This window comes from Chelonoidis abingdonii, chromosome 1 (genome assembly GCF_003597395.2).
Source record: "Chelonoidis abingdonii isolate Lonesome George chromosome 1, CheloAbing_2.0, whole genome shotgun sequence".
Lineage (NCBI taxonomy): Eukaryota > Metazoa > Chordata > Testudines > Testudinidae > Chelonoidis > Chelonoidis abingdonii.
The window spans coordinates 70198400-70222410 of NC_133769.1; the positions used below are offsets into that span (position 1 = coordinate 70198400).

The following is a 24011-nucleotide window of genomic DNA, read 5'->3' on the forward strand; positions in this document are numbered from 1 at the left end:
CTGTGCTGGTGACTAAGAAGATAATTATCAACCTTTCTCATATGTTTAGCTATCCACTGGTCTGGATATTATTTGTGGATTTAAATTTGGTCTTTCTACCAGATTTTTCCTACTTCTTTCTTTGAGTTTAGGTTCACTGTTCTGGCCTGATGCAGCACTTCATTGACCAAAGCTTACACTGGGCAAGTCTACATTACAGTGCTACATCTGGTGAAGATGCGCTGTGCGTCTCCTGCCAACATAGTGCCAGTGTGGACTACACAAAACTTCTGTCGCTTGGGGGTGTGAAATCCACACCCCCAGCAATGCAAGTTAGATCAATCAACTTAACTGGTAGTGTAGATCTGCCCATTCCTTCCATCTAGTAAAACAGCTTCAGCTTTGCTCAGGGAGCTTTAGAGCACAATTATTTCACAAACTTCTGAGGAACTTCAAATGAATGTGCATGCAACTTTTTCAGGGCTGGTGTTATTAAGCCTAGATAAATTGCGTTGCAATAAACCAATCTGGAGGTAATGAAGGCATTTATAATAGAAACCAGTTCAGTCACTTAATCAGTTATTTCTTGTTAGAATGTGTTTATTGCAGTTGTTTCTTATATTTAAGTGTGGAATCAGTGAGGACTGTGATTGGATCTCACACTGTTTTGGGGTGATAAGAGTTCTGTGTGATAAGACTTGCATTGTGGCCACTTTAGATTTGCAATTCTTTACCCAAGCAATACGGGGTTGACTTTCTTACCTCAGTTGTTGCAGTCTTTGATCCTGTTGCCTTTTATTTTAAATTTTGCACACGATAAAATTAAACTATGTGAATTAGGTCAGCTGTCTCTATTTTTGTCAATTGCTGTAGGAGAAAAGTTACCTTGTATTTGATATTTTTCCTAGGAATTGGCTGTTCCATCAGGTCAATCACCTTCTTCCAGTCACTATTCAAGCCCAAATTAATGGTGTTAAGTTTATAAATGAATTGTTGCTCTGCAGTACCTTTTGAAATCTGTTTTTGAAGTTTTTTTGTTGAAGGATGGCTACATTTAAATCTGTTACTGAAAGTTTAGTGAGATTGAAGTGTTCTCCTACTGGTTTTTGTATGTTTTTGTATGTGCCTACTTAGTGGTTCCCTTTTCTTAGTTGTAAATAGTTATTAGTTAGTTTGTAGTTAGTTGGGCTTACTTTGTGGGGGGGCTTTTCCCCACTTTGGTTTCCCCAGGCACTGGGCATGCCTTTGTCACAGGGGTTTAAGGTTGAGAGGTGTGTGAAACCTATGCCCACAGGTGATTTGCACGCTGCTTGTCTCAAGTGCTTAGGAGAGGACCATCAGACAGATAAGTACCTAATTCGCAGAAGCTTTAGACCCAGGACAGAGAGCAGGACTATCGTTTGAAGCTCCTCCTAATGGAGTAGCCCTCTGCCCCTAGCCAGCACCGGAAATAGATGCGGGATGTCCTGGCACTGAGAAAGGACTCCTCCAAAGAGCATCAGTGCCGCTACCCTGTGGCATTGCTCACAGTTCCCGGGTGCTGCATAAGAAAAACAAGGCGGGCGGGGTCGTTCCTCCGTCAAGAAGCCGTAAGGGGATTCCAGCAGGGTGCATCCTCCACGGGACACCCACGGTCTGGATCTCAAGACCTGGCACCATTGACTCTGGCCCCAACAGGAGGCCCGTCGAGTCCAGTGCTGGTGGGCTGCCTGACTTGGGAGGATCTGGAGGAAGAGCTTGACCTCCCCTCCACGTCAGATACTTGCGAGGCAGTGCAGGACTTCATTGTCATGATGGCTCAGTCCCTGGCCCCGCAGGTGCAAGCTCCGGCACCGCATCCCAGGCACTGTCAGCGGCACTGACAGTGGCACCAGCTGTAGTGTCTATCCTGGCCCGCATATGGCAACGACACCCTTTGTGGCACTGATGGCAGCACCGCCCCTTGTTCATCATTGCAGCAAGCCTACAATGTTACAGTGCTGCTAACCATCACCCGGGTATCAGTCACCGGCACTGTCAGGCTCCTCCCCCTGTGATCAGGCACAGACTACTCATCCAAGTCAGTTGCTGAGTCTTCTGTCTCTCGTTGCAGCCAGTACCAGTCCCAGCACCGCAGACCAGTGGACTCTTTGGCACCGGTAGTTGCATGGCCACCGCAGTGGCAGGGCCCAGTACAACAGCCTTTCTGTACTCCTTGGATCTATCATCAAGATCAGGGCTTCAGGCCGGCATCAGTGGCATCCACACCCTGTTTCCTTTCCCCCCTCCACCCCGCAACATCACTGGCTCCTGAGGACCCTGGGCTCCTGAGGGCCCTGCACGAGACAGGGACTCTGGCCTGTCACGCTTGGGCACAGTGCCTGAGCCAGCACCATCAGTGACACTGGAGCTGCCTCCAGTCACGGGAGACCGCAAGATACCTGACACAGCCTCCAGAGAGCCAGAAGGGCAGGAAGACCCTGTCCCACAGGTCTCCTCCTCCTCGCCAGACAAGGCGGTGGCGGGCGCCGCCCCCACCCTTCCAGTGGTGGACACCAGGACCTTCTTAGGAGAGGTACCCTAAATGTCAGTCTCCAGGCAGAGGAGGTCACTAATTAGTTGAACCCAGTGGTAGACATCCTTGCCCCAGAGGGTTCATCTAGAGTGGCTTGCCCCTGTAAGAACGATCCAGAACACCGTTAAGGTACTCTGGCTGACTTTGGTCTCGACACTACCCATCGCTAAAGGGGTGAAAATATGCTATTTTGTGCCACAGAAAGGGTATGATCACTTTTTCATCCACCCCCAACTGGGGACTCTGGTGATCGATGCAGTGAATCATAAGGAGCGGCAAGAGTAGCCAGGCCCCGCGCCTAAGTCACGGGATGCTAAGAAGCTCGACCTTTTTGGCTGGGGGGCTCCAGCTTCAAGTGGCCAACCCGCAAGCAGGACTCAGCCGCTATGCTTTCAATTCTTGGAGCTCATTGGCAGTCTTCCAGAAGTTGCTCCCAGCTACTTACGCAAGGAATTTTGTGTGCTCCTTGAGGAGGGCAGGGTGGTTTCGAGAACCTCCCTCCAGGCCTCATTAGATGCGGCAGCTCGGACTATGTCCACCACCATTACAGTGAGGCGCAGTGCGTGGCTGCGGGTATCGGGGATACCACCTGAGGTCCAGAACACAATTCAGGACCTCCCCTTTGACTGTGCAGGCCTGTTTGCCCACAGTATGGACTCTCACCTGCACAGCCTTAAGGACTCACAGGCAACTTTGAAGTCTTTGGGGATCACACCCCTGCACCCCAAAGAAAGCCTTCTAAGCCTCAGTCCCTGCCCCGTTTCTACTCTGAGCCTCCCAGGTGAAACTCATCTAGGAGACAGGGCAGAAATAATAAGCAGTGCCTGCCACAGTCCTCCTCCAGGCTAAGACCTATTTTCCCTAAGCCTCATGCTATTAACAGAGAGAGCACCTTCCATTTCCTGGACATAAGGCATGCCCTAGCATTCTGCATTGAGTGTACAAAGCCATTTCGTAAGTCATCACAGCTCTTTATTGCAATCGCAGAAAGGATGAAGGGGCTCCCGATCTCATCCCAGTGCATTCCATCATGCATCAGGCCCTGTATCAGAACATGCCACGACCTGGCTAAAATTCCAGCCCCTCTGCTTATGGCACACTTCACAAAAGCGTAGGTGTCATCTGCAGCATCCCTGGCGCAGGTCCCGATCCAGGACACATGCAAGGCAGCAACGTGGTCTTCCATCCACACCTTCACGTCACACTGCACCATTACCCAACAGGCAAGGGACGATGCAGCCTTTGGCAAGGCAGTCCTGCACTCAGCAACCACGTGAACTCTGACCCCTCCCCCAGGGAAACTGCTTGGAAGTCACCTATTGGAATGCACATGAGCAATCACTTTAAGAAGAAAAAACGGTTATCTACCTCTCGTAACTGTTCTTTGAGATGTGTTGCTCATATTCATTCCAAATCTCACCCACCCACCAACCCCCGCTCTGTCGGAGTATTCTGGCAAGAAGGAACTGAGCAGGTGGTGCATCGGCAGGGACCTATATACCCCACCATGAAGGTGCCACTCCAGGGGTCTCCACAGCCAATCTGATGGGTACCGCTAGGGGAAAAACCTTCCAATGATTGTGCACACGGTGCGCACACACCTATTGGAATGCACATGAGCAACACATCTCGAAGAACAACAGTTGCAAGAGGTAGGTAACCTCCTGAGGTCCCTTCCAACCCTGATATTCTATGGGGTAGGTAACCCCTTTTTTCTGCTTTTCATTCTTTGAGGCATTCATCCATTTAGATATGACCTGAGGATGTGTTCATTAAATTGAGAGAGAGCAGACCATAAGGACCTATGAACAACTTTTCTCAGCTTCCTGTAGACATGTTTGATTGCCATTGTGGGAAGAAATACAAACTCCTTATTTGCCTTTTAGGCCATAAATATCAAATATCCTACTTCAATGTATGTAATGTGCTCCCTCTAATTTTTTCACCTCAAGAAAAAAGTGTGTTGAGATAACCTTGTCATTCAGATAGACGCATCTTAGGGATGCTTTGGGGCTCTCTCCTTACTGATGTTTTGAGAACCAAGACATTTAGTCTTATCAACCCATCCATTTTCAATCACAAGAGTTCCATAAGGATTTTCCCTACTCTTATTAAGTTAGCAGTTTTTATAAAATAGAGCCCAAGTTCAGCAGCATACTTCATTCAGCATGTGTCAAAAATTAATTGATGTAACGGGGACTGTTCACAAGTTTAAACTTAAGAGTGTGCTTACGTACCTTGCTGAATCAGGGCCCTGATCACCAGCTTAATGCCCCTAGGTTAAACTGACCTTTATTTCTAGAATTCAGGAAGAAATCCTTTTAAATATTATACATTATTTTCTTATTGAATCTTCTGTAACTTCTTTGCTAAACCAAGTTCAAGTGAAGAATGAAGCAAATCAGAAGCATAATTATGAATGAACGAGTCATTCTAAGAAGCCAGTGTATGTTAAGTGCCAGGACTGAGCGGAATGTTTCAGTGTTGATCTGAAAGATGAAAAGATGACAAAAAATAAGACAATGGGAATGTCAGATAGAAACATCTGTCATTTTTAAGAAGTTCCTAATGGCATGGGAATCAATTATACCAGCATTACAGAGTAAACCAAAGACTAAACAAGAAGCACCTTCATAGCCTATAAGCATTTCTATCTACATAAGTGTACAGTAGCTTGATAAAAAATACCAAAACTGTAGTATGCACTACCTTCTTGTGACATTTATCCAAGAAATACCACCTCTATTCAGTCTGAAACAGGCTTATGGAAACTATTTGAATTATCCCTCCTCCCCCGTATTAGGGGACGGGGAGGTAAGTGTTGGAAGATAAATTTAGTCAGATATCTTCTGGGAGAGCTTGGTATCTCAGATATTCTCAGTACGAATGTCATATCTACTCATAATTCGTTCAGCTAGACTTCCCCAACTGAGTACATTGCTATTGGATCAATGGCCATTTTTATAGTCTTTACACCTAGTTCTCAGGCCAAGACAATTTGAATGATCTCTTCAAATAACAGTTCTTGACACAATAAATGTGAGTATTTTTGTAATTCCTCAAAACAAAAACATTATCTTCCAAGATTTATTCTTTATTAAGCCCTGCTGTTAGTTATGGTTCCATTGTCCTCTACTATATATTTTTTCTCTTAACTTTTGATGCAATATTTTACTGGCTGTAGAAAGGTCCAGTACCTCAAGTTCTCTGATTATTCAAAACATAATTGTAAGTGCTATAAGTCGTTTGATAGCTAATTACTTAATTGTTATTATGTATTTCAGGTACTAACTATTAATGTTTATATTTTCTTAATTTTCAGTCACCTACTCTTAACCAACAGATTTTCTGGAATCTCCCTTTCAGCTTAATTGTTCGACTCCTCTTCCCCATGAATATTTGTAAATACTGTCCTGAGTCTGCTTAATCTTTTAGGCTAGCTATAATTCATACTATTTTTCTGTTGCCTCTTCTAGATATCACTGTGACTTTTTGTTTGGATGTCTCACTCATAAACAAATTCCACTACAGGTTTTTCTTTTAACTTCATGTCTTTGTCTCATAAATTCATAATAGCTGGTTTTTGTTCCTTGTATTTTTCTTTTTCTGAAGAATTGTGATTTGTCATACCTCACTTATGTCACATTCTTGGATTTTACAATTTTTATACAATGGTGGATTTTAATAGATATCTGATTTCCCCCCAGATTTGCTTGCTTAAAACAACTGCACTGTTCTGTGAACCTATCCCTTTCTATACTGAATTCAGGTAGCTCTTGGTCACTGATTCCAAGCTTCCTTAACATTTTCCTATTCTAAATCAGTTCTTTGTTAGTAAAGTGTAGGTGCAGAGTGGCTTTTCCTCTAGCTAGAGTCTTTTTACTTGGAGTCATTAAATTGTCCTCTGTATACCTTGAAAAAATCTCTCTCGTGATGTATGTGGTTGCATTTATTGTTCCATAAGCAACTGAGTGGGATGTTTGAGACCATTGAAAGTAAAGTTTGATACACCGCTACCTTGATATAACGCCATCCGATATAACACAAATTTGGATATAATGTGGTAAAGCAATGCCCCGGGGGGGGGCACTCTCGTGGATCAAAGCAAGTTCAGTATAACACGGTTTTACCTATAACGCGGTAAGATTTTTTGGCTCCCAAGGACAGCGTTATATCGATGTAGAGGTGTATTAACATCAGTATGTGATATTACAAACTTTAGGTATCATTTTTTAGAGCAGTGAAGTATCTATCTTTCTTTGTCCTTTTGGTAAGAACTCTTGTTTGTTTTCTTTGTTTGTTTTAATATAGATGCTGGCATCACCATCAACATCAGGTCAGCTGTCTCAGTTTGGGGCAAGCTTATACGGGCAACAAAGTAAGTATTCTGTTTATTACGGATATGCTTCTTTTATGATGTATGCATGTTCATTTTTACATCTTGAGGAAGAATATGCATATTGTTTTTTCTGTTAATTACATAGGAGAGGTTGCATGTCTTTATGTGTGACCTGTGCAAGATACATTTTAGATCTGGCTTAGTAGTTTTTTATGCATTTGCCATGGTTCGATGCTCTACAGTTGCTAAATATCACCTAAAATATTCTACAGTTAAATATGGTATAAAGAATATCTGTGGTTTAGCCATGACTTTTAAAAGAAAACTAAAATAATAGGCCAAAATAAACCCAGTTTTCTGAAGAATAGATATAGAATCAAGTGAACAGCTTGATTTGTAATGTGGTATTGTATACCCACAAAAGGCAAAATGATTCTCTTCTAAAAGTTGATCATTCTTAATTCTGTCTGTAAAATGTGAGGTAGTAAAGCTGGAGAAAATATTTGAGGTTAATAGTTATTTTCCCATCCTCCATTTTCTTCCTTTTTATCCTGCATCTATTAAAAGTTTAAATTAGCAGTTGCAGAAAGGCTAGTTCTGTGCTCTACAGAAGGATTTTAAGTATTTTACCACCCTGATTAGACTTGATCGGAATTTTCTAGACAGTTACCATTGGTGGCAGACACTGTATGTAAAGTATCTTCTAGGGTATTTTAGCAAGTGACTATTTTAGCTGGATAGGGCAAGAATATTGTCTCCTAGAAGATGGTCTTCCTGATACTGTATTTAATTTCCCTTTGAATAACAGTTAGGCTCTTAATAGTGAGAGTGGTTGCCCCATAGATTGTTGATGAGTAACAGTGTTAGACCTACTGGTACATTCATTCCAATGATGAATTTTCTTTAAATCCATTTCTAGGAAATCTGAGAGGGAAGCTTTATGCTCATTTTTGAGGGCCTTAATGCTGGCATTGTTGAGCCTCTTTTAGCGTCCACTATCTTTATAGCTTGAAGCTGTAGATATTTTTGTACCTTTTTATCCACTGCAGTTGTATTCATTATGCCCATTAAGTCACCCAGATGATCTGATATATATTTTTCTTAACCTAATATTTCAATCAGTTCTGGCTGTGATACCTAAAGTGCAATCTAGCTTTCATGGAATCATGCTTAAAGTAGAAACTAGAAGGTCATACTTTAACAGGCTTCTATTTCTTCCTGAGGTCTGGAATGCCATGTTTGGGACTAGATGATGTTTAGCCATGAAAATGTTGTTTGGAAGAATAAAATTGATAATACCAACATATCTAGAATTGGAATAGTGGTATCTGCTTCATTATCCATCTATGTATGTGCCTCATTCTGGAATGGGATGACCAGATCCAGATGATTGTAAATCTGAGTTAAAGAAACCCAATTTCCAGGCACAAAATTAGCTTTTTATTTTTTTCTCCAATGATCAACCAAAGTCATTGCCTATTAGAAGTATTAACAAGGGAAAGTGAAAGAGAGAGAAAAATAGATTTCAGCTATCCATCCACAAACTTGAGACTTGAAGGATCAAATTCCATCTGTTTACGTATATTCAGATATAAAAAAATATTCTATAGCTGACAGTTGCGGAGAGTTTGAATATTCACTGTGTGGGCCAGCTGAAATCTACTTTTCTCTCTTTCACTTTTCCCCATAGAATGCTTCCTATGTTTTGCACTGTGAGGTCAATTTCTAAATCAGTTCCTTAGAGATCTAGTTTACCACCCTTCTGCCAAACCAATGGACCAGTTATGAGGAATATTTTTTTAGCTGCACTGTTATGTATGCTAATTTTGTTTCCTGATGTATATTACATGAAATTTCCTTTTTATTGTATTTGGACATAATTCTGAAAAAAATTTCAAATTTAGATAGGAAATACTGATTTGTGAATCAGAAGAAAGTCATACACAGCATTTGAAAATGTCCTCAGAAAACAAAAGAAAGCATTTCTCCACAGAGTATTTTTTTTGGTCCTGATTGTTTTAAATAATGTGAATTTCCATTTTATTTGTCTTTCATGCTGAAATGCTTTCTTTATTTGCTGTATACACCCACACATTTATGGTGAAGCATTTGTGTTGAACACAATAATATTGAACACATAGTATGGCCTTCACAATGATTTTTATTATATTAGTGAACAGTTAAAATCTCACTTTTCTCTTATTTCAGAACATTAGACTTAAGTTAATTACACATACTGAATTTCTGTGGTCAAGAAGAAGCACTTTATACTTGACAGAGAACAATTCTAAAAAGCATACTATTGAAAACTAAATTATTTATATTTGTATTAAAGAAGTTTGTATTGTTTTGCATGAGATGAAATAGTGTTTTCAACACAGGCCAAGTGTGTATCCACTTATACTTTCTGAAAATGTATTTTCTAATTGAAATTTTACATGAATTTAAATGTACTGTATTTAGTATAGAATAATTCTAAATTGTGTAATTAGCCTATTCTAGAAATAGCATTTATCTTTTGTTGAGGGGGTGGTTCAATTACAACTATTTCTCTTTGCCAAATACATATTTTTCTATTTAAGTATTAAATGTTTTTAAAAATTAGTCTGATTTTTTCCTACTTTCATTTTAAGAATGCTCTTATGAAGTTTGTGTGGACTCAGCCAAATATGTATTGTTTTTAATGCTTACATAAAATGCTGTTTGACTTGGCATATTTATCTTCTAAAAAGCTAACAGATGACAAAAAAAAGAAAATTCTTAAAAACAAGATTGAGACACTTTAAAAAAGAACATTGTCTTGCTTATTGCTTATATAATTAAAGTTTTCAGAATACAAAATGAGTCAAGATATTCTTTTATACTGTTCCTTCAGTTTTAAAGCTATATTTCAGTACTGAGTCTAACAAACCAGTCAGAACATAAAACCTGCAAATTACTGATATAAAATTAAACCTATAACACTTGCTGTAGAATGAAAATATCAATGGAAATGCAATTTTGGTAGTGCTTGTCAAATACAAAAAGCTTTCAAATAAAAAACCCTTTTTTCTGAAAATTACAAAAAGACAACATGTTTAGATCATGTAAATAAGGACTTAATTTTTTCACTGCATTTTCTTGCAGCATTACACTATTTTTTTTTAGATTGTCAAATTAGATAAAGTTCCCTTCTACACCAGATGGATAACACTTTGTTCCTGATTGCTACATATTTCCACCCCTCTGAATTTTTTTTCAATAGGTGCACTAGGCCTTCCAATGAGGGGAATGAGCAACAATACCCCTCAGTTAAATCGCAGCTTATCACAAGGCACTCAGTTACCGAGCCACGTAACGCCAACAACAGGGGTACCAACAATGTCACTTCATACGCCTCCATCTCCAAGCAGGTATTTATTGGTAGCTGATATTTCTGCAATTGCTTTTTTTCTGCAGAGCAGTTTTAAGCATATTTTACCTAAACTACTTTACATTATAGTTAATAATAAAGAAAAATATTTCCTATTATGGATCACTGCCTGTGTTGAGGAAAATATTTGTAATACACTGTTTGTATGTGTAAGGATAGTGTTCACTTGCAAACTCTGTTGCGTGAACACAAGACATCATTTGACAGCTTTGGTAAATGTGTGGTTAAAATTTTATGCATGTTATACAGCATTCAGAATACCAAGGGGGTAGCACAGAAGCACTAATATTAAAAGATTGTAAATATCAATTGATTTAGCTATATGGTGTTTTCACACTCATGAGACTTTTATTTCATTTCAAATATTTTTTATAAGTATTCTACACTAGACCTGAACATGGATTTGTCTAGTCTCATTGTATAAAGGAGCATATGACTTTTCTACAGAAACCTAAAACTCTACCATTTAGTGAGAAGTAATTGCTTAGATCAGTGGTTCTCAAACTAGGGCTACCGCTGGATCAGGGAAAGCCCCTGGCGGGTCGGGCTGGTTTGTTTACCTGCCGTGTCCGCAGGTTCGGACAATCGTGGCTCCCACTGGCCGCGGTTCGCCAATCCGGGCCAGTGGGGACTGCAGGAAGCGGCCCAGGCCGAGGGACGTGCTGGCCACCCTTCTTGCAGGCCCCACTGGCCTGGAGCAGTGAATTAAGGCCAGTGGGAGCCGCAATCAGCCGAACCTGCGGACGCGACAGGTAAACAAACTGGCCCGGCCTGCCATGGGCTTTCCCTAAACTAGCGATGGCCCTAGTTTGAGAACCACTTAAATGTTTAGATGATGTGCCATACTGAAATAATTCATAAATCTAGCTTGACAGCCTAAAAAATTGATTATTCATTCCATTTCTATACTGAAATTGAACAGTATTATATAGGTTCAACTTTTTGGATGGTTTTATCTCTTTCAGGGGTATATTGCCTATGAATCCTAGGAATATGATGAACCACTCCCAGGTTGGTCAGGGCATTGGAATTCCCAGCAGGACAAACAGCATGAGCAGTTCAGGGTTAGGCAGCCCCAACAGAAGCTCGCCTAGCATAATATGTATGCCAAAGCAGCAACCCTCTCGACAACCTTTTACTGTGAACAGGTAAGACGGATTTGGTCAAGCTATATACATGCAGGTATGGGGATGTTCAGCAGCATTCCTGAAATAAAAATCTAGTTTTAGCCATTATTTTAAAGTTTGAAGTGGTGAATTCTTACTGCCAAAAGACAGTGTATCTGCTTTGAAATGTACGTAAGACTCTCTTGATTGAAGCCTTCAAACTAAATTTTGTCTGGTCACTGGTCATCCACTACTGTTCCTGCAAAAATACATATTTAAACAGTTGTTTTTAAAATGCAAGTTGGCATTTTTTTGCACATTTTAACTTTGGTGCTGGTTATAAGTTACTTTTTTCCAAGTGCATTTAATGTAAGGCAAGAATGAAAAATATAATAGTTGTTCTTTGAGAATTGCCTCTGTAGAGCCACATTCTTTAAGAGTCTTGCGCCTCTGTGCTGCAAGCCATACAACCATTTGGAAAGCAGTGACATGCTCTCCTGTAGAGCTCAGCATTTGTTGCAAACAGCCTCTGTTCCTTTCCTTCCACTGTAGGCATAGGTCTCAGAATCATCAATAACTTATCTTACGCTGTGTTACTGTTATGTTTGGTTTATGTTGATTTTGAAGTTATCTGTTTATATAGACAATTAAAAAGAATCATAACTGTAGTTTGGTTATTACTGCTTTTCCACACTTATGGTAGTATGTCCACCCAATGTCAGTGTTCCCAGTCCCCACCCTTTCTTCTTTTAAATCTCTTTGTACTGTTTGCAAATTAACTCATGTCAGTCATATGCCTTCTCCAACCCAATATTATGTAAAAAAAGAATGAGAGGGAGAGAAATTTTAAGATAATGTTTTTAATCTCTTAGTTTGTACAATTCCTATCCACTTCAAGAAAAGATTTTGATGATCTCCTCAGCCAGCCACACTAGGGATTTGGCAGCAGTAGTTCAGATCCCTGCCTTGTGGCGTGGGAGGGGTCTTTTGGTCCTCTATAGCAGAGGTGGTCAAACTACGGCCCACAGGCCACATCCGGCCTTCGGGACCTTCCTGCCCGGCCCCTGAGCTTCCAGCCAGGGAAGCTAGCCCCCAGCTCCTCTCCCTCAGCCTCAGCGCGGCACGCCACCAGTGCTCTGGCCCACTGCTCCTCCCGAGCAGCGCGGGCAGCATGGCCTACTCTGGCCAGGCGGCATGGGTGCAAGCTCCTGCTGCTCTGAGCAGCATGGTAAGGGGGCAGGGAGCGGGGGGTTGGATAAGGGGCAGGGAGTCATGGGGGGCAGTCAGGGGACAGGGAGGATGGGGTGGAGGTTCTTGGGGGGCAGTCAGAGGATGGGGAACAGGGGGGTTGGATAGGTGTGGGAGTCCCAGGGGGCCTGTCAGGGGACAAGGAGCGGAGGGTGGGTGGGTAGGGGTGGGGTCCTGGGGGGTGGTCAGGGGACAAAGAGCAGAGGGAGTTCTCATAGACTTTAAAGGTCAGAAGGGACCAATAAGATCATCTAGTCTGACCTCCGCATAAAGAGGCCACAGAATCCTACCATCCACTTCTGTAACAAACCTCCTAACCTATGTCTGAATTGTTGAAGTCTTCAAATTGTGGTTTGAAGACCTCAGGCTGCGGAGATCACCAGCAAGTGACCTGTGCCCCATGCGCAGAGGAAGGCGAAAACCTCCTAGGGCCTCTGCCAATCTACCCCAGAGGAAAATTCCTTCTCGACCCCAAATATGGCGATCAGCTAAACCTGAGCAGTGGGCAAGACTCACCAGCCACCTCAGGAAAGAATTCTCTGCAGTAACTCAGATCCATAAACCATCACAGACCACTGGGCATACTTACCTGCTGATAATCAAAGATCAGTTGCCAAAATTAAGCTATCCCATCATACCATCCCTTCCATAAACTTATCAAGCTTAGTTTTAAAGCCAGATATGTCTTTTGCCCGCACTACTCCCCTTGGAAGGCTGTTCCAGAACTTCACTCCTCTAATGGTTAGAAACCTTCATCTAATTTCAAGTCTAAATTTGGATGGGTTAGGGGTTCTGAGGGGGGCAGTCAGGGGGCAGGAAGTGGGAGGGGGCAGATAGGGGGAGCAGGCTGTTTGGGGAGGCACAGCCATCCCTACCCAGCCCTCCATACAGCTGCACAACTCTGATGTGGCCCTCAGGCCAAAAACTTTGCCCACCCCAGCTCCATAGGTTACCTCAGCATGTTTGCTGTAATGAATATCAGCAAGTAAAGGGGCAAATAAATTAGTATTAATTTTAAAAAAAACAAAAAAAACCCCTCATTAACATTATTTGAGGTGCCCCTTTTCTTAGTTTTCAGCAGTAATTCAGAGATGATGAAATCCCAGTCTGCAGTAGCTTTTGAATTCTTGTCTTCATCTTTTATGTACATACATCATATGCTTTCTTCTTGCTTCCCTCTCCCATTTAGGAAGGGATAATGACTAGTGTCCAGGTTGCTATTTTTTATTGAAGATATTTCCAGTGTGGGGTTATTCACTTGACTTTAAAGGCAAATATATACACACAAGTCTATAAATATACATGTTAAATTATACTACAAATGCCACTGTTAACACCAAATTTACAGATATCAGTACTATTGTGAATAAACTTAAAAACTTCATGAAGATTTGATGAATTTTCTTGATGGTCACATAATTTGATAATCACTTCCATAAAATATTCTCTAAACATTTTCCCCAATTTAAACAATGTGTTGGCTATTTCAAAAATTATAGAATATTTAACTTTCTCCTCATCAGCTACCTCCATTTTCCTAAAGTGGCAGCAGTATGTATTGATAGAAAGTTGGATAATGCCCAGGTAAAAATAACTGTGGGGCAATTTTTTCTCTTGCTGTCTGACCTCTTGTGTATCTCTGAAATCCCTAGTCTGAGGATTCTTTTAATTGCTAGATTTTATTTGTTGAGATGTGTTGTGTGAAAAGTACTATATATCAGCAGGCTGTATTGCATGCCCTTACTAACTAACATCAAGATTGACTGACTGTCTTGTCAGTGCTCTCACCTGATTTAGAATTCCAGAAGATGCCAGAAATCTGTTTCTTCAAGTGGCTGATAGCTGGGGTTTGATGTATTCCAAATACACCGCCTTGCTGAAGCCAAACTGAGCAGGGTCATGCTGCACGTATTGTTCCCCTACTCAATCTCTTGAACCCTGTTGGGGGAACTGAAAGTAATTTCTCTTGCCCCTCCTATGGTGATTATTGCTGCTAGTAGGCAAAGCAAGTTGTCTAATTCTCTGATGTGTGCCCACATATGGGAAACTGTAAACGCAAAAGGTTAAGGGGGATAGCCTTTTTTACTTTTTCTTTTTTTAGACCTTGGCCTAATTGCCTTTCTTAATAAAGCATGAGAGAAACTAGGAGTTAGCCTGGACAGATCAAGCCAAGATTATCTTGTCAAAATACCATCTTGACTTTATTGTATCATATACCTTAGCAAAGTCAAGATAGTATCTACTGTATTCTATTTATCTATAGATATATCAACTTTGCCATGATTCACTTATGATCTCTTTATTTTAATGCCTATGGCTCTGTTGTTCTTAAGTCTTAGCATTTTTCTTAATGTTCTATTAGAAATTTATAATAAAATTGTCTTGATTAATTGCCCTATTGTTTATACAAATTTGAGAAGTGCAAAATATAAAACAGTGAAAACTGAATGTGAAAGATGAACGCAGGTTTCTTAGCCTGTAGTAACTCAGGTGAGGTGTTAATGAAGTCTCTTCATTTTCCTTTCTTGTCCTGCCTTCTCTCACTCAGCTGAAGTTAGAAGGTGTTTATTTTTTGTTTTTGTGCACAGTATGTCTGGATTTGGAATGAACAGGAATCAGGCATTTGGAATGAATAACTCCTTATCAAGTAACATTTTTAATGGAACAGGTGAGTTTTCTTTAAATAGATAGAGTATGAAGTACAATAGGAGGTATATATGTTAGCTGGTTAAAACCCCAAATTGTTAAAGATACTGTATCTATAATTGTGAATTTTTGTAATTATGCTTAATGACTTTGTACAGAATTGTTCCCGTTACTTAAGAATATGCATATAAATTGGAACACTGACATTTAATATATGACAAATGTGTAATTCAGTTTTTAAGATCATATGGAAAATACAAAATACATTTAGGTAGTAGCAAATGGCATAAAAATAACATTTCTGAAATTATACTTGAAATTAATATTTATATTACTTTTAAAGACAGTAGAAAAACTTAAATTACACTAAAATAGTTTGTTTATATATGCGCGCACACACACACAATACAAACACACATTTGTAACAGCCAGTTTCAATGTCAAAAATAATTTAAAGATACAGGAACGACAAAGAGATGATCCTGTTAAATGTTCGTTAATCTGTAGGTGGGGGGGAAAGTATATGTTTAGTATAAAAATATTATGGTGAACAACTTATTTAAAAACTATTTTTAGATCTTCCCTTATTTCCAGCTCCTCTTACATGGTTATAAAAAAAAAAAAAGAATGATCCTTTTAAATCAGTAATCCAGGTTGTGACAGTTTCTAGGAATTCCAGACTGTTTGTTTGTATTAAGAAAACTATATATAAAATCATCCAGATAAATGCTTTACTTTAGGTATGTATGGCTATACTCAACTTTCTGTATATAACTACAAGGTTATAATTACATCTTTAAAATACTGATGATGTCATAAAGTAAAAGGGTAATGCCCAAGTGGTTTGTGTAGTCACTATAGCCCTGTGATGGCATTATAAACCTGTAATTCAAAATTTGTATATACTCTGATACCAGGTCCAAACCATAATTCATGCCTTGTCCTGAGTTAGTAGCGATTAACCGTGCTGCCACTGATACTACTACTGCTTCCCCTCTCCAAGCCCTCCTCTTGCTAGTTCCCTGTTAGTGCCGCCTTTCTTTCCCACTATGGAACCACTGATAACTTCAGTCCTGTAATTTACAGGTACAGTGTCACATTCATGACTCTTGGCATATATTATTGAGTTGTTATTTTAAAAACAAAAAATGCTCTATAGCCTAGCCTTGTCATCTAGGTTTCTTTTTTTTTTCTTAATTTATACAGAATACTGATAGAAACATGAAGAGAAAATGAAGTGTTCTCCTACCTTTTAGTGGTGGGATTTTATTTCTTCAGCATATCATCTGTTGCTAGCACTGTAAACCATGGAAATCACATCTTGGTGACAGGAGGTGGTGGTTGTTGAACATTTTAACCAAATCAGTTTATTTGAATGAACATGTTCATGAAAAGAAAATATTTCTGATCCTTTTATTTTTTTATGAAGAAAAACTTGATTTCATGTATTGCAGTACCTGTGTAAAAAATTCAAGGTGGTTAAAAAACAGAGTGCTTTTTATTTTAGATGGAAGTGAAAATGTGACAGGACTGGACCTTTCAGATTTTCCAGCACTAGCAGACAGAAATAGAAGGGAAGGAAGTGGCAACCCAACTCCATTAATAAACCCATTAGCTGGAAGGGCTCCCTATGGTAAGAATGTACTTCTGAAAACTTTGTTGAATAAAATAAATGTTTACTTGCCCGATTCGCCTATGGCTGTTTGTAATACGTTATTATGAGACAGTGAGTAACATTTTCAAAAGTGCCTAGATCCCATTGACCGTCAGTAAGATTTAGGCCCTAAGTCATGTTTTCAAAAGTGACTGAGACACTTACAGTCTGGTCATCTTGATGCTTTTGAAAACATTACCCAACATCTCAGCAGTTGGAAGTTGACTTCAAATGTGTTGGAAGTCATTATAACTCAGCTGTTTAAATTCACCTTTGATTGAAAACTGGCAATTTTTTTTTACAGTCTGGATATGCATAATTTTAAATAGCTTCAGTGTTTTTTCCTGTCAAATTGATTTCCTATCTTTTAGATGCCTGTTGGTCAAATTGTCTCAGCGTACCTTGTAAATAGTTTATTTTAGAAATAAAATGTGACTGGTACAGTTATTTAACATTAAAAATTCAGCATTTGCTAAGAGATGTGACATCATATCAGAGATGCTACAGTTTCCTCCTATACTGTGCTACCTATTGACTTTTTAATAGTGATCACAGTACTTCATGCTGCTTGATTATTTTTTTTTAAAGTACTAAATAGACAGATATCTTATGCAATAGAACTACTTGTAGAATAGTTAAAAAATTATCTTTGCTCATGTGATTTCTAGTATAAGTCATCAGGGTAGCTTAGCCTCAAAGTACAACTTTTTCTTGTTCCTTAATATATGTTTGTTCTGCATATCACTTGGGCTCTACAAGAAAGAGTATTAAGGTTTTTTTTTTTTTTAGCTCATTCTCCAAATTTCTGACAGAAAAAGCTCTGTTACCTTTAGAATATCAATCAGCATTTTGCTAAAAGATCTTATTTGCATCTATAAATACCAGAATACATTTATTCAGAAGAAAGAAGAAATAGGATTCAGTAAACCGATTTCCTAAATTGAAAAAGAGGGAGCTTTGATCTCTTCTTGACCTCAGAACATTGGAAAATGTCTAATCTCAACAGTTGTTACGCTTTAGCTCATCTACACCTATCCAGGACCTCTGGAAAATGAGCACTAGGTTTCCTTCTATCTGCACTTACCCTGCATCAGAGTTTTGAGGAGTAATTTGCAGCCAGATTACTATATTATTTCTGTATGTCTGAGCAAGAGGTTGACCCCTGGAGTCTTTTAAATTGGTACAATAAATAATGCTTTCTTCAGTCCCTGGATTTGATCTTCCAGTATGAATGACCTACTTTTCTGAAATTAGGGTCAGAGCATTGAGGCCAGCTGATATCTGTAGACTTGCTTTTTTCCTACTGTTTAAGTCACTGGCAAGTATAATATAGTGATGATGTTCTATTACAAATTACCTGCATGTCTACTTAAAATATATAAGCCTAACCAAATTTCAGAAAACATTTTCAGAATCTAAAGGAAAACCGATTTCAATTAAAAGAGAAGAATCTGTATTCTTTTTATCAAATTGCTTTAATATCATTTTAAAAACTCCTCTCAGGGTTCTTCTGCTTATTCAGATTTTGTATAAGATGTTCAGTGTTAATAATAATACTGTTGGGCATAATTAATTCTTTGTGTAACTTCCATAAAAACAGTTCAGTTGTGCTAGTTATGAATTTGGTGCCAAAGTTTTCTGCTACATCTAATTTAAATAAGAGAACTGAGTGAGTGACGTATGGTTCCAGTAAACCAACACGCTTTCATTTTTTCATATTTCCTGTTCTTTTAAAGTCCTGTGCACTGTACCAATCACTCATAAAAGCAGCAGCAGAAAAATGTTTTCATAATAGTTATTAATATTGTACTTGCTCTCATTTGGATCATAGTCGGAATGGTAACAAAACCAGCAAGTGAGCAATCCCAGGACTTCTCAATACACAATGAAGATTTTCCAGCATTACCAGGCTCCAGTTACAAAGATCCAACATCAAGTAATGATGACAGTAAATCTGTAAGTAAATGTTAAAACTTTATTTTTTCCCTCCAGTGATGGTTTGTTTTTCAACAACTTAGTTTAAAATTGGCAGTAAAGCAATTTGAATATACTTGCATTTCAAGGTGACAAATTTTAAGAGGTCTTCTATAAACTACTCAGTAACTGAAATATCACTATATGTACTATGCAGATTGGCTCCCCTGGGGAATCAGTTGTCTTCTGACATGAAAATGACCTTTAACAGATTATTGGGTGGGAGAGAATCAAATTACTTTCTCAGTTTCAAAAAAGTCCTGTGTACTTTTATGTACACTTTTGGAGATAGAAAAACTGAGTTTAATTGTTTCTTTCAGGTATACCTCATGAAGTTTGCTTCTAGAATCAAGATATAATTGTTCTAAAATTCCCGGTGCTGAGTTTTAACATAGGGAAATACTTCCAGTTCAGATCTCTCTTCTTAGCTAGATTCACGTTACTTTCTCCAATAATACTTTCCACAATACAGCACCTTCCACTGAGGTTCTCAAAATTCTTTATAAACTTAACTCATTAAGTCTTGCAGTGTCCTGAGAGGTAGGTAAATATTATTCCCCATTTTTTTACAGATGGGGAAATAATGGCACAGGGATAAAGTGATCTTAACCAAATATCACACAGGAAATATGTGTCATAGTCAGGAATTAGGATTTCTAACTCCTAATACCTTGTCTTAACCACAAGACTATTCTGCATACTTTTAGTTACTACATATTTACATGTATAATTTTATTGACTCTGAAAGTTTGGTAATATTGGTATCTATGAGCAATGTGAATATTAATAGTGTAATTGCATGGTTTGGGGTTGTTTGTCCTAAGATATCCATGTTCCACTGTAGTTGGATTATAGTAAGTTTTTGGCAAATATTGGTGGGTTTTTGTGATTCTAGTTTCACTCATATTTTTACATATATGGTATTTACTGGACACTTAAATAAGAATAAACTTGTAAAAAGATTTTTTTCCCTCTTTGGTAAATGTGGCAGCAAACCATGAGAGTAGGAACTGTTTAATCCAACTCAAGTTCTTTGATCGTAAATTTCATTAATAAACTATAGGTAGTATGTAGTGTTCCATGGAAACCATAAAAATTAAATTCAGGGGATTTACAAGTAAAACAGAGTAACTATCTCACCAGTTAAAACCACAGTCCTGGTGCACATAAGAACATGGAGCTGATTTGATCATAGAAATTTAGATTAGCAAAATGGCTAATTTAAAAAAATCCTAGATTCTGTACTTTAATGGGCATTTCAGAGTGGTTGATCTCAACTATGTACAACCAGGTTTGGATCAATGATTAACTTTTTGAGCTTGAAGGATTCATAGAATTACCCACACGTTAATCTCTGCAAAGAAGCTGCCAAAAAGGGAAATATCCGAGATCTGTACTAGCACTATATGCCATTTGGAATTTCAGTGAAGTATCATGGATCGCTGTAACCATGGGAGGTTCAACCATTCAGATTGCCAAAATTAGCATTTATGCACATTACACACTTGTTTTTTTGAAGAAGTATAAAGCTTTTGCAGCATCCAAGAAACTGTTGGAAGATATGGGAGTGAAGCCGCTTCATTGCACGCAGTCCTGCTATCTGCGGAGGTCAAATTCTCCATTTTTCATTCCCTGGAGAAAGCTGTTAAGATTTGCCAGTACTGAAAAACAGGAGGTAGAAGCTCCGAGAGGGACTGAATAAAAATTAAACAGATACTATGTGATTCTATAAAAAGTTGTCTTGTCAAAGAATTACAGTACTATGCAGCCAGTATGTCCTGATACTCTGATGTTCTGCTATTTGAAGCAGCAGTATGTCAGTGCACACTAGAATACTTTTAGTGTGCAGCAGCAAGATCCATGTGGGCAGTTAGGATGCAGCTTGTTGAAGTACTGTAGATTTACACCTGAACTTGCTGCACACCAAACGGCCTTTTAGACACATCTTTAATTTCTTTTATTGTCCCTTCCTGTAATATCTTCTCTAGACATTGAGCTCTTCAGAGTAGTATCCTGTCAGTGTGGCACCATGCATTCTACGGTATAGTAGAAATAGTAAATAGAAATGACGACAAAAACAATTTGCAGTAGAGAGCAAACATTTTATATAGTTTTCTTGTCAAACATAGTGTTATACCTCTTTCCTAACTGGTGAGTGTCAACTGTAGTTTGTTTGCTTCTGTAATTGGTCCCATTATTATATCCAGTGTTAGCCACTGCAGCTCAGAGGGGCTCTCTATGTGGAGACAAGACTGTTGGCTGGCCTGTGAAGTGAAGGGCTCACAAACACCTCCTGTGCCATGCACTCTTTTAGAAATGCAACAGTTTACTGTTCTGCTCCAAGTGTGTACAAAATATTTAAATATCCTGACCTTTTAAATTTAAGATTATAGATTTGGGAGTAGTTCTTATTTTAGGGATTGTAAAAATAACGAAGGCATTAATCATACCTACAGATTGGTAACAGAATACGAGGACTTCAACTGACACAGAGCTGTGGTTTACATTTTGCCCATAAGTAAACCTTGAAAAGTGTGGAAAACTACATCTTTGTTTTTAACTCCTTTTTTTTTTTTTTTTTTTTACGAATACCAGGTTTTTTTTTTCTTTCAAAACTTAAAACTGAATTACCTTGTAATGTGGCAGGGCACTTAATTTCTTTTGGATATGAATAATTGAACAGACTGCAGCCTGTACATGTATGGTCCTGTCGATGGCTTTAGAAGGGCGCTTGATTCAGAAGGGCTGCTTAACCAAGTTTTCCATGTTGGTTTGTTTTCTATTATGCTAACTTGCACAAATTACTTGTTTCTTAATAGAATTTGAGTACATCAGGCAAAACATCTTCTAGTGCAGACGGACCCAAATTCCCCGGAGATAAAAGTTCAACAACGCAAAACAACAACCAGCAGAAAAAAGGGATCCAGGTGCTACCTGATGGTATACTTGAGCCTTTTTTTTTTTTTTTTGATAAATCACTTGAAAATATTTTCAGATGATCTTGTTGATTCCTCTGCTTTTTGAAAGGAGAAAATTAATTTTGTTGTTCTTGCCCAGGTCGGGTTACCAACATTCCTCAAGGGATGGTGACGGACCAGTTTGGAATGATTGGCTTGTTAACGTTCATCAGGGCAGCAGAGACGGACCCGGGAATGGTACATCTTGCATTAGGAAGTGACTTAACAACACTAGGTCTCAATCTTAACTCTCCTGAGTAAGTTCAGTTTTCAATACTGTCATCAGTTTTGTTGTAATTATGTTGCTGTTCATAATATTGGGTTCATTTAGTTCACATGAATATAAAAAAACTGCAGATACTTTGACAAATTAAATTTGAAAATGCAATGACAGTAAAGTAAAGCTTTCATTAATAAGAGAACTGTGCTTCTAGGCATATTGAGATCTTGTTTTGCAAGTTTTCAGTAAGCTAGGAGGCTCTCCTTACTCCCTTAACTTGTTAAGGATTTTTTCAGGAAAGCTTTAGTGTGGTGTTAATAAATTTCATGCATAAATTATTTTTTAATTAATTTTCCTTAAGGATATTTACATTTAACGATCAGGAAGCATTTTTATTGTAAATTAAACTTACACTGATGTAATAACAAACAGTACACCTTCATAGTTGCATTGTATAGTTGTATTGTTATCTTCAAGAGCAGTATACCTTTGAAGTTAACTTCTAGTCCACTAGCTATTTTATATTCTCCATGTGCATAATTGTGAGCCCTCCACCATGATATCACAGGGCAGTAAGGGATTTTAAAGAATCTCTTACACCTCCATGTGGACTACCCACCTCACCAGAGTCTGTGTTGGGAGGCAAGAGGGGAGCACCTGCTGGCATGCTGCTGCTGCTACTTCCATACATGTGGGAAGTAAGTGGAGTATTGGCTCTGCCCCCCCCGGCCCGCCCCCCAACACATCTGCCGACATACTTGAACTGCTGTAGAGTGGGAAGTCATATAAATCAAGGGAAAAGCAGGAAACAAGAGTCACATCTTTCTTACCTTGCTTCTGGGGCAGTTCAGCGGCATACTATCTCTTACTCTGGCTGGATTGCAGAATTACAATCCTGCCTCATGTTTTGTGAGCTACATGGGCAAACTTGGGACATGGAGCTTGAAAGATTTTATTTATTCTGCATAACCTGATAAACAGAGTACTAAAAACATAATTCATCTAGAAGATATTTGATGCATGATCCACCTACAGAAGAACCTTGCTGAACTTAATAGTTTATTCTCTCGCTCTCAAAAAAAAAATTTGTGTACTATGTTTCTTGAAATTTTATGAATGCACACAGTAAACCAACCGGCAAAACCAGATTGGAATGGTATATATAGATGAAAGGAATTCTTTGCACTTTACATTTCTCAGATTATATACACATGAAATAGGCATGTATGTGAGTTCAGGAAGGATTGGAGAGAGAAAGAGAGTGTAAAACAAGATGAAACAAGAAAGAGTAAAGAAAAAAGTGGCATTCTGGAATCTGTACTCCTTATACAGTAATTAGCACTAATTTATATATAGATCCCTCATGTAAATTGATTATTTTCAGGAATTACTCCATAGTGCATTTCTCAACATTTTTTCACAACATTGTTCCATTAGAGAGACAAGGTGGGTGATGTAATATCTTTTATTGGACCAACTTCTGTTGGTGAGAGAGAAAAGCTTTCAGGTTTACACAGAATTCCACTGGTATTCTCTGAACTACACTTGTGCACCTTCACTGGATTTAGATTCTGCAGAATGAGAAGACTTAGTGCTGCTCTTAATGCTGACTTCTTGTTTGAGTGTGATGGATTTTTCTACTTCACTGAGAACAGGAAAGTTTTAAATAGCTATACTAAGAAATAACTCTTCTTCTTCGAGTGCTTGCTCATATCCATTCCAAGTAGGTGTGCGCGCGCCGCGTGCACGTTCATCGGAAGAATTTACCCCTAGCAACACCCGGCGGGTCGGCAGGCGCCCCCTGGTGTGGCGCCCTTGCGGCACCGCATATATACCCCTGCCGACCCGTCCGCTCCTCAGTTCCTTCTTACTGCCCGTGTCAGTTGTTGGAACGTGGAGTGCGGCTTAGCTGACCTCCACAT

General features: G+C 39.0%; 1 protein-coding gene across 5 annotated transcripts in view; it reads left to right on the forward strand.

Annotated features, from left to right (window-relative positions):
- Positions 1 to 24011, forward strand: part of CNOT2 (CCR4-NOT transcription complex subunit 2) — a 166222-nt gene that overhangs the window by 106394 nt on the left and 35817 nt on the right. For all 5 annotated transcript variants that reach the window (XM_032803807.2, XM_032803806.2, XM_032803803.2 and 2 more), the window contains 8 exons: positions 6845 to 6911; positions 10117 to 10264; positions 11250 to 11432; positions 15227 to 15306; positions 16792 to 16917; positions 18770 to 18894; positions 21732 to 21852; positions 21970 to 22126. In XM_032803807.2, coding sequence (XP_032659698.1) covers positions 6845 to 6911; positions 10117 to 10264; positions 11250 to 11432; positions 15227 to 15306; positions 16792 to 16917; positions 18770 to 18894; positions 21732 to 21852; positions 21970 to 22126 — 1007 coding nt within the window. The remainder of the gene's footprint in view (positions 1 to 6844; positions 6912 to 10116; positions 10265 to 11249; positions 11433 to 15226; positions 15307 to 16791; positions 16918 to 18769; positions 18895 to 21731; positions 21853 to 21969; positions 22127 to 24011) is intronic.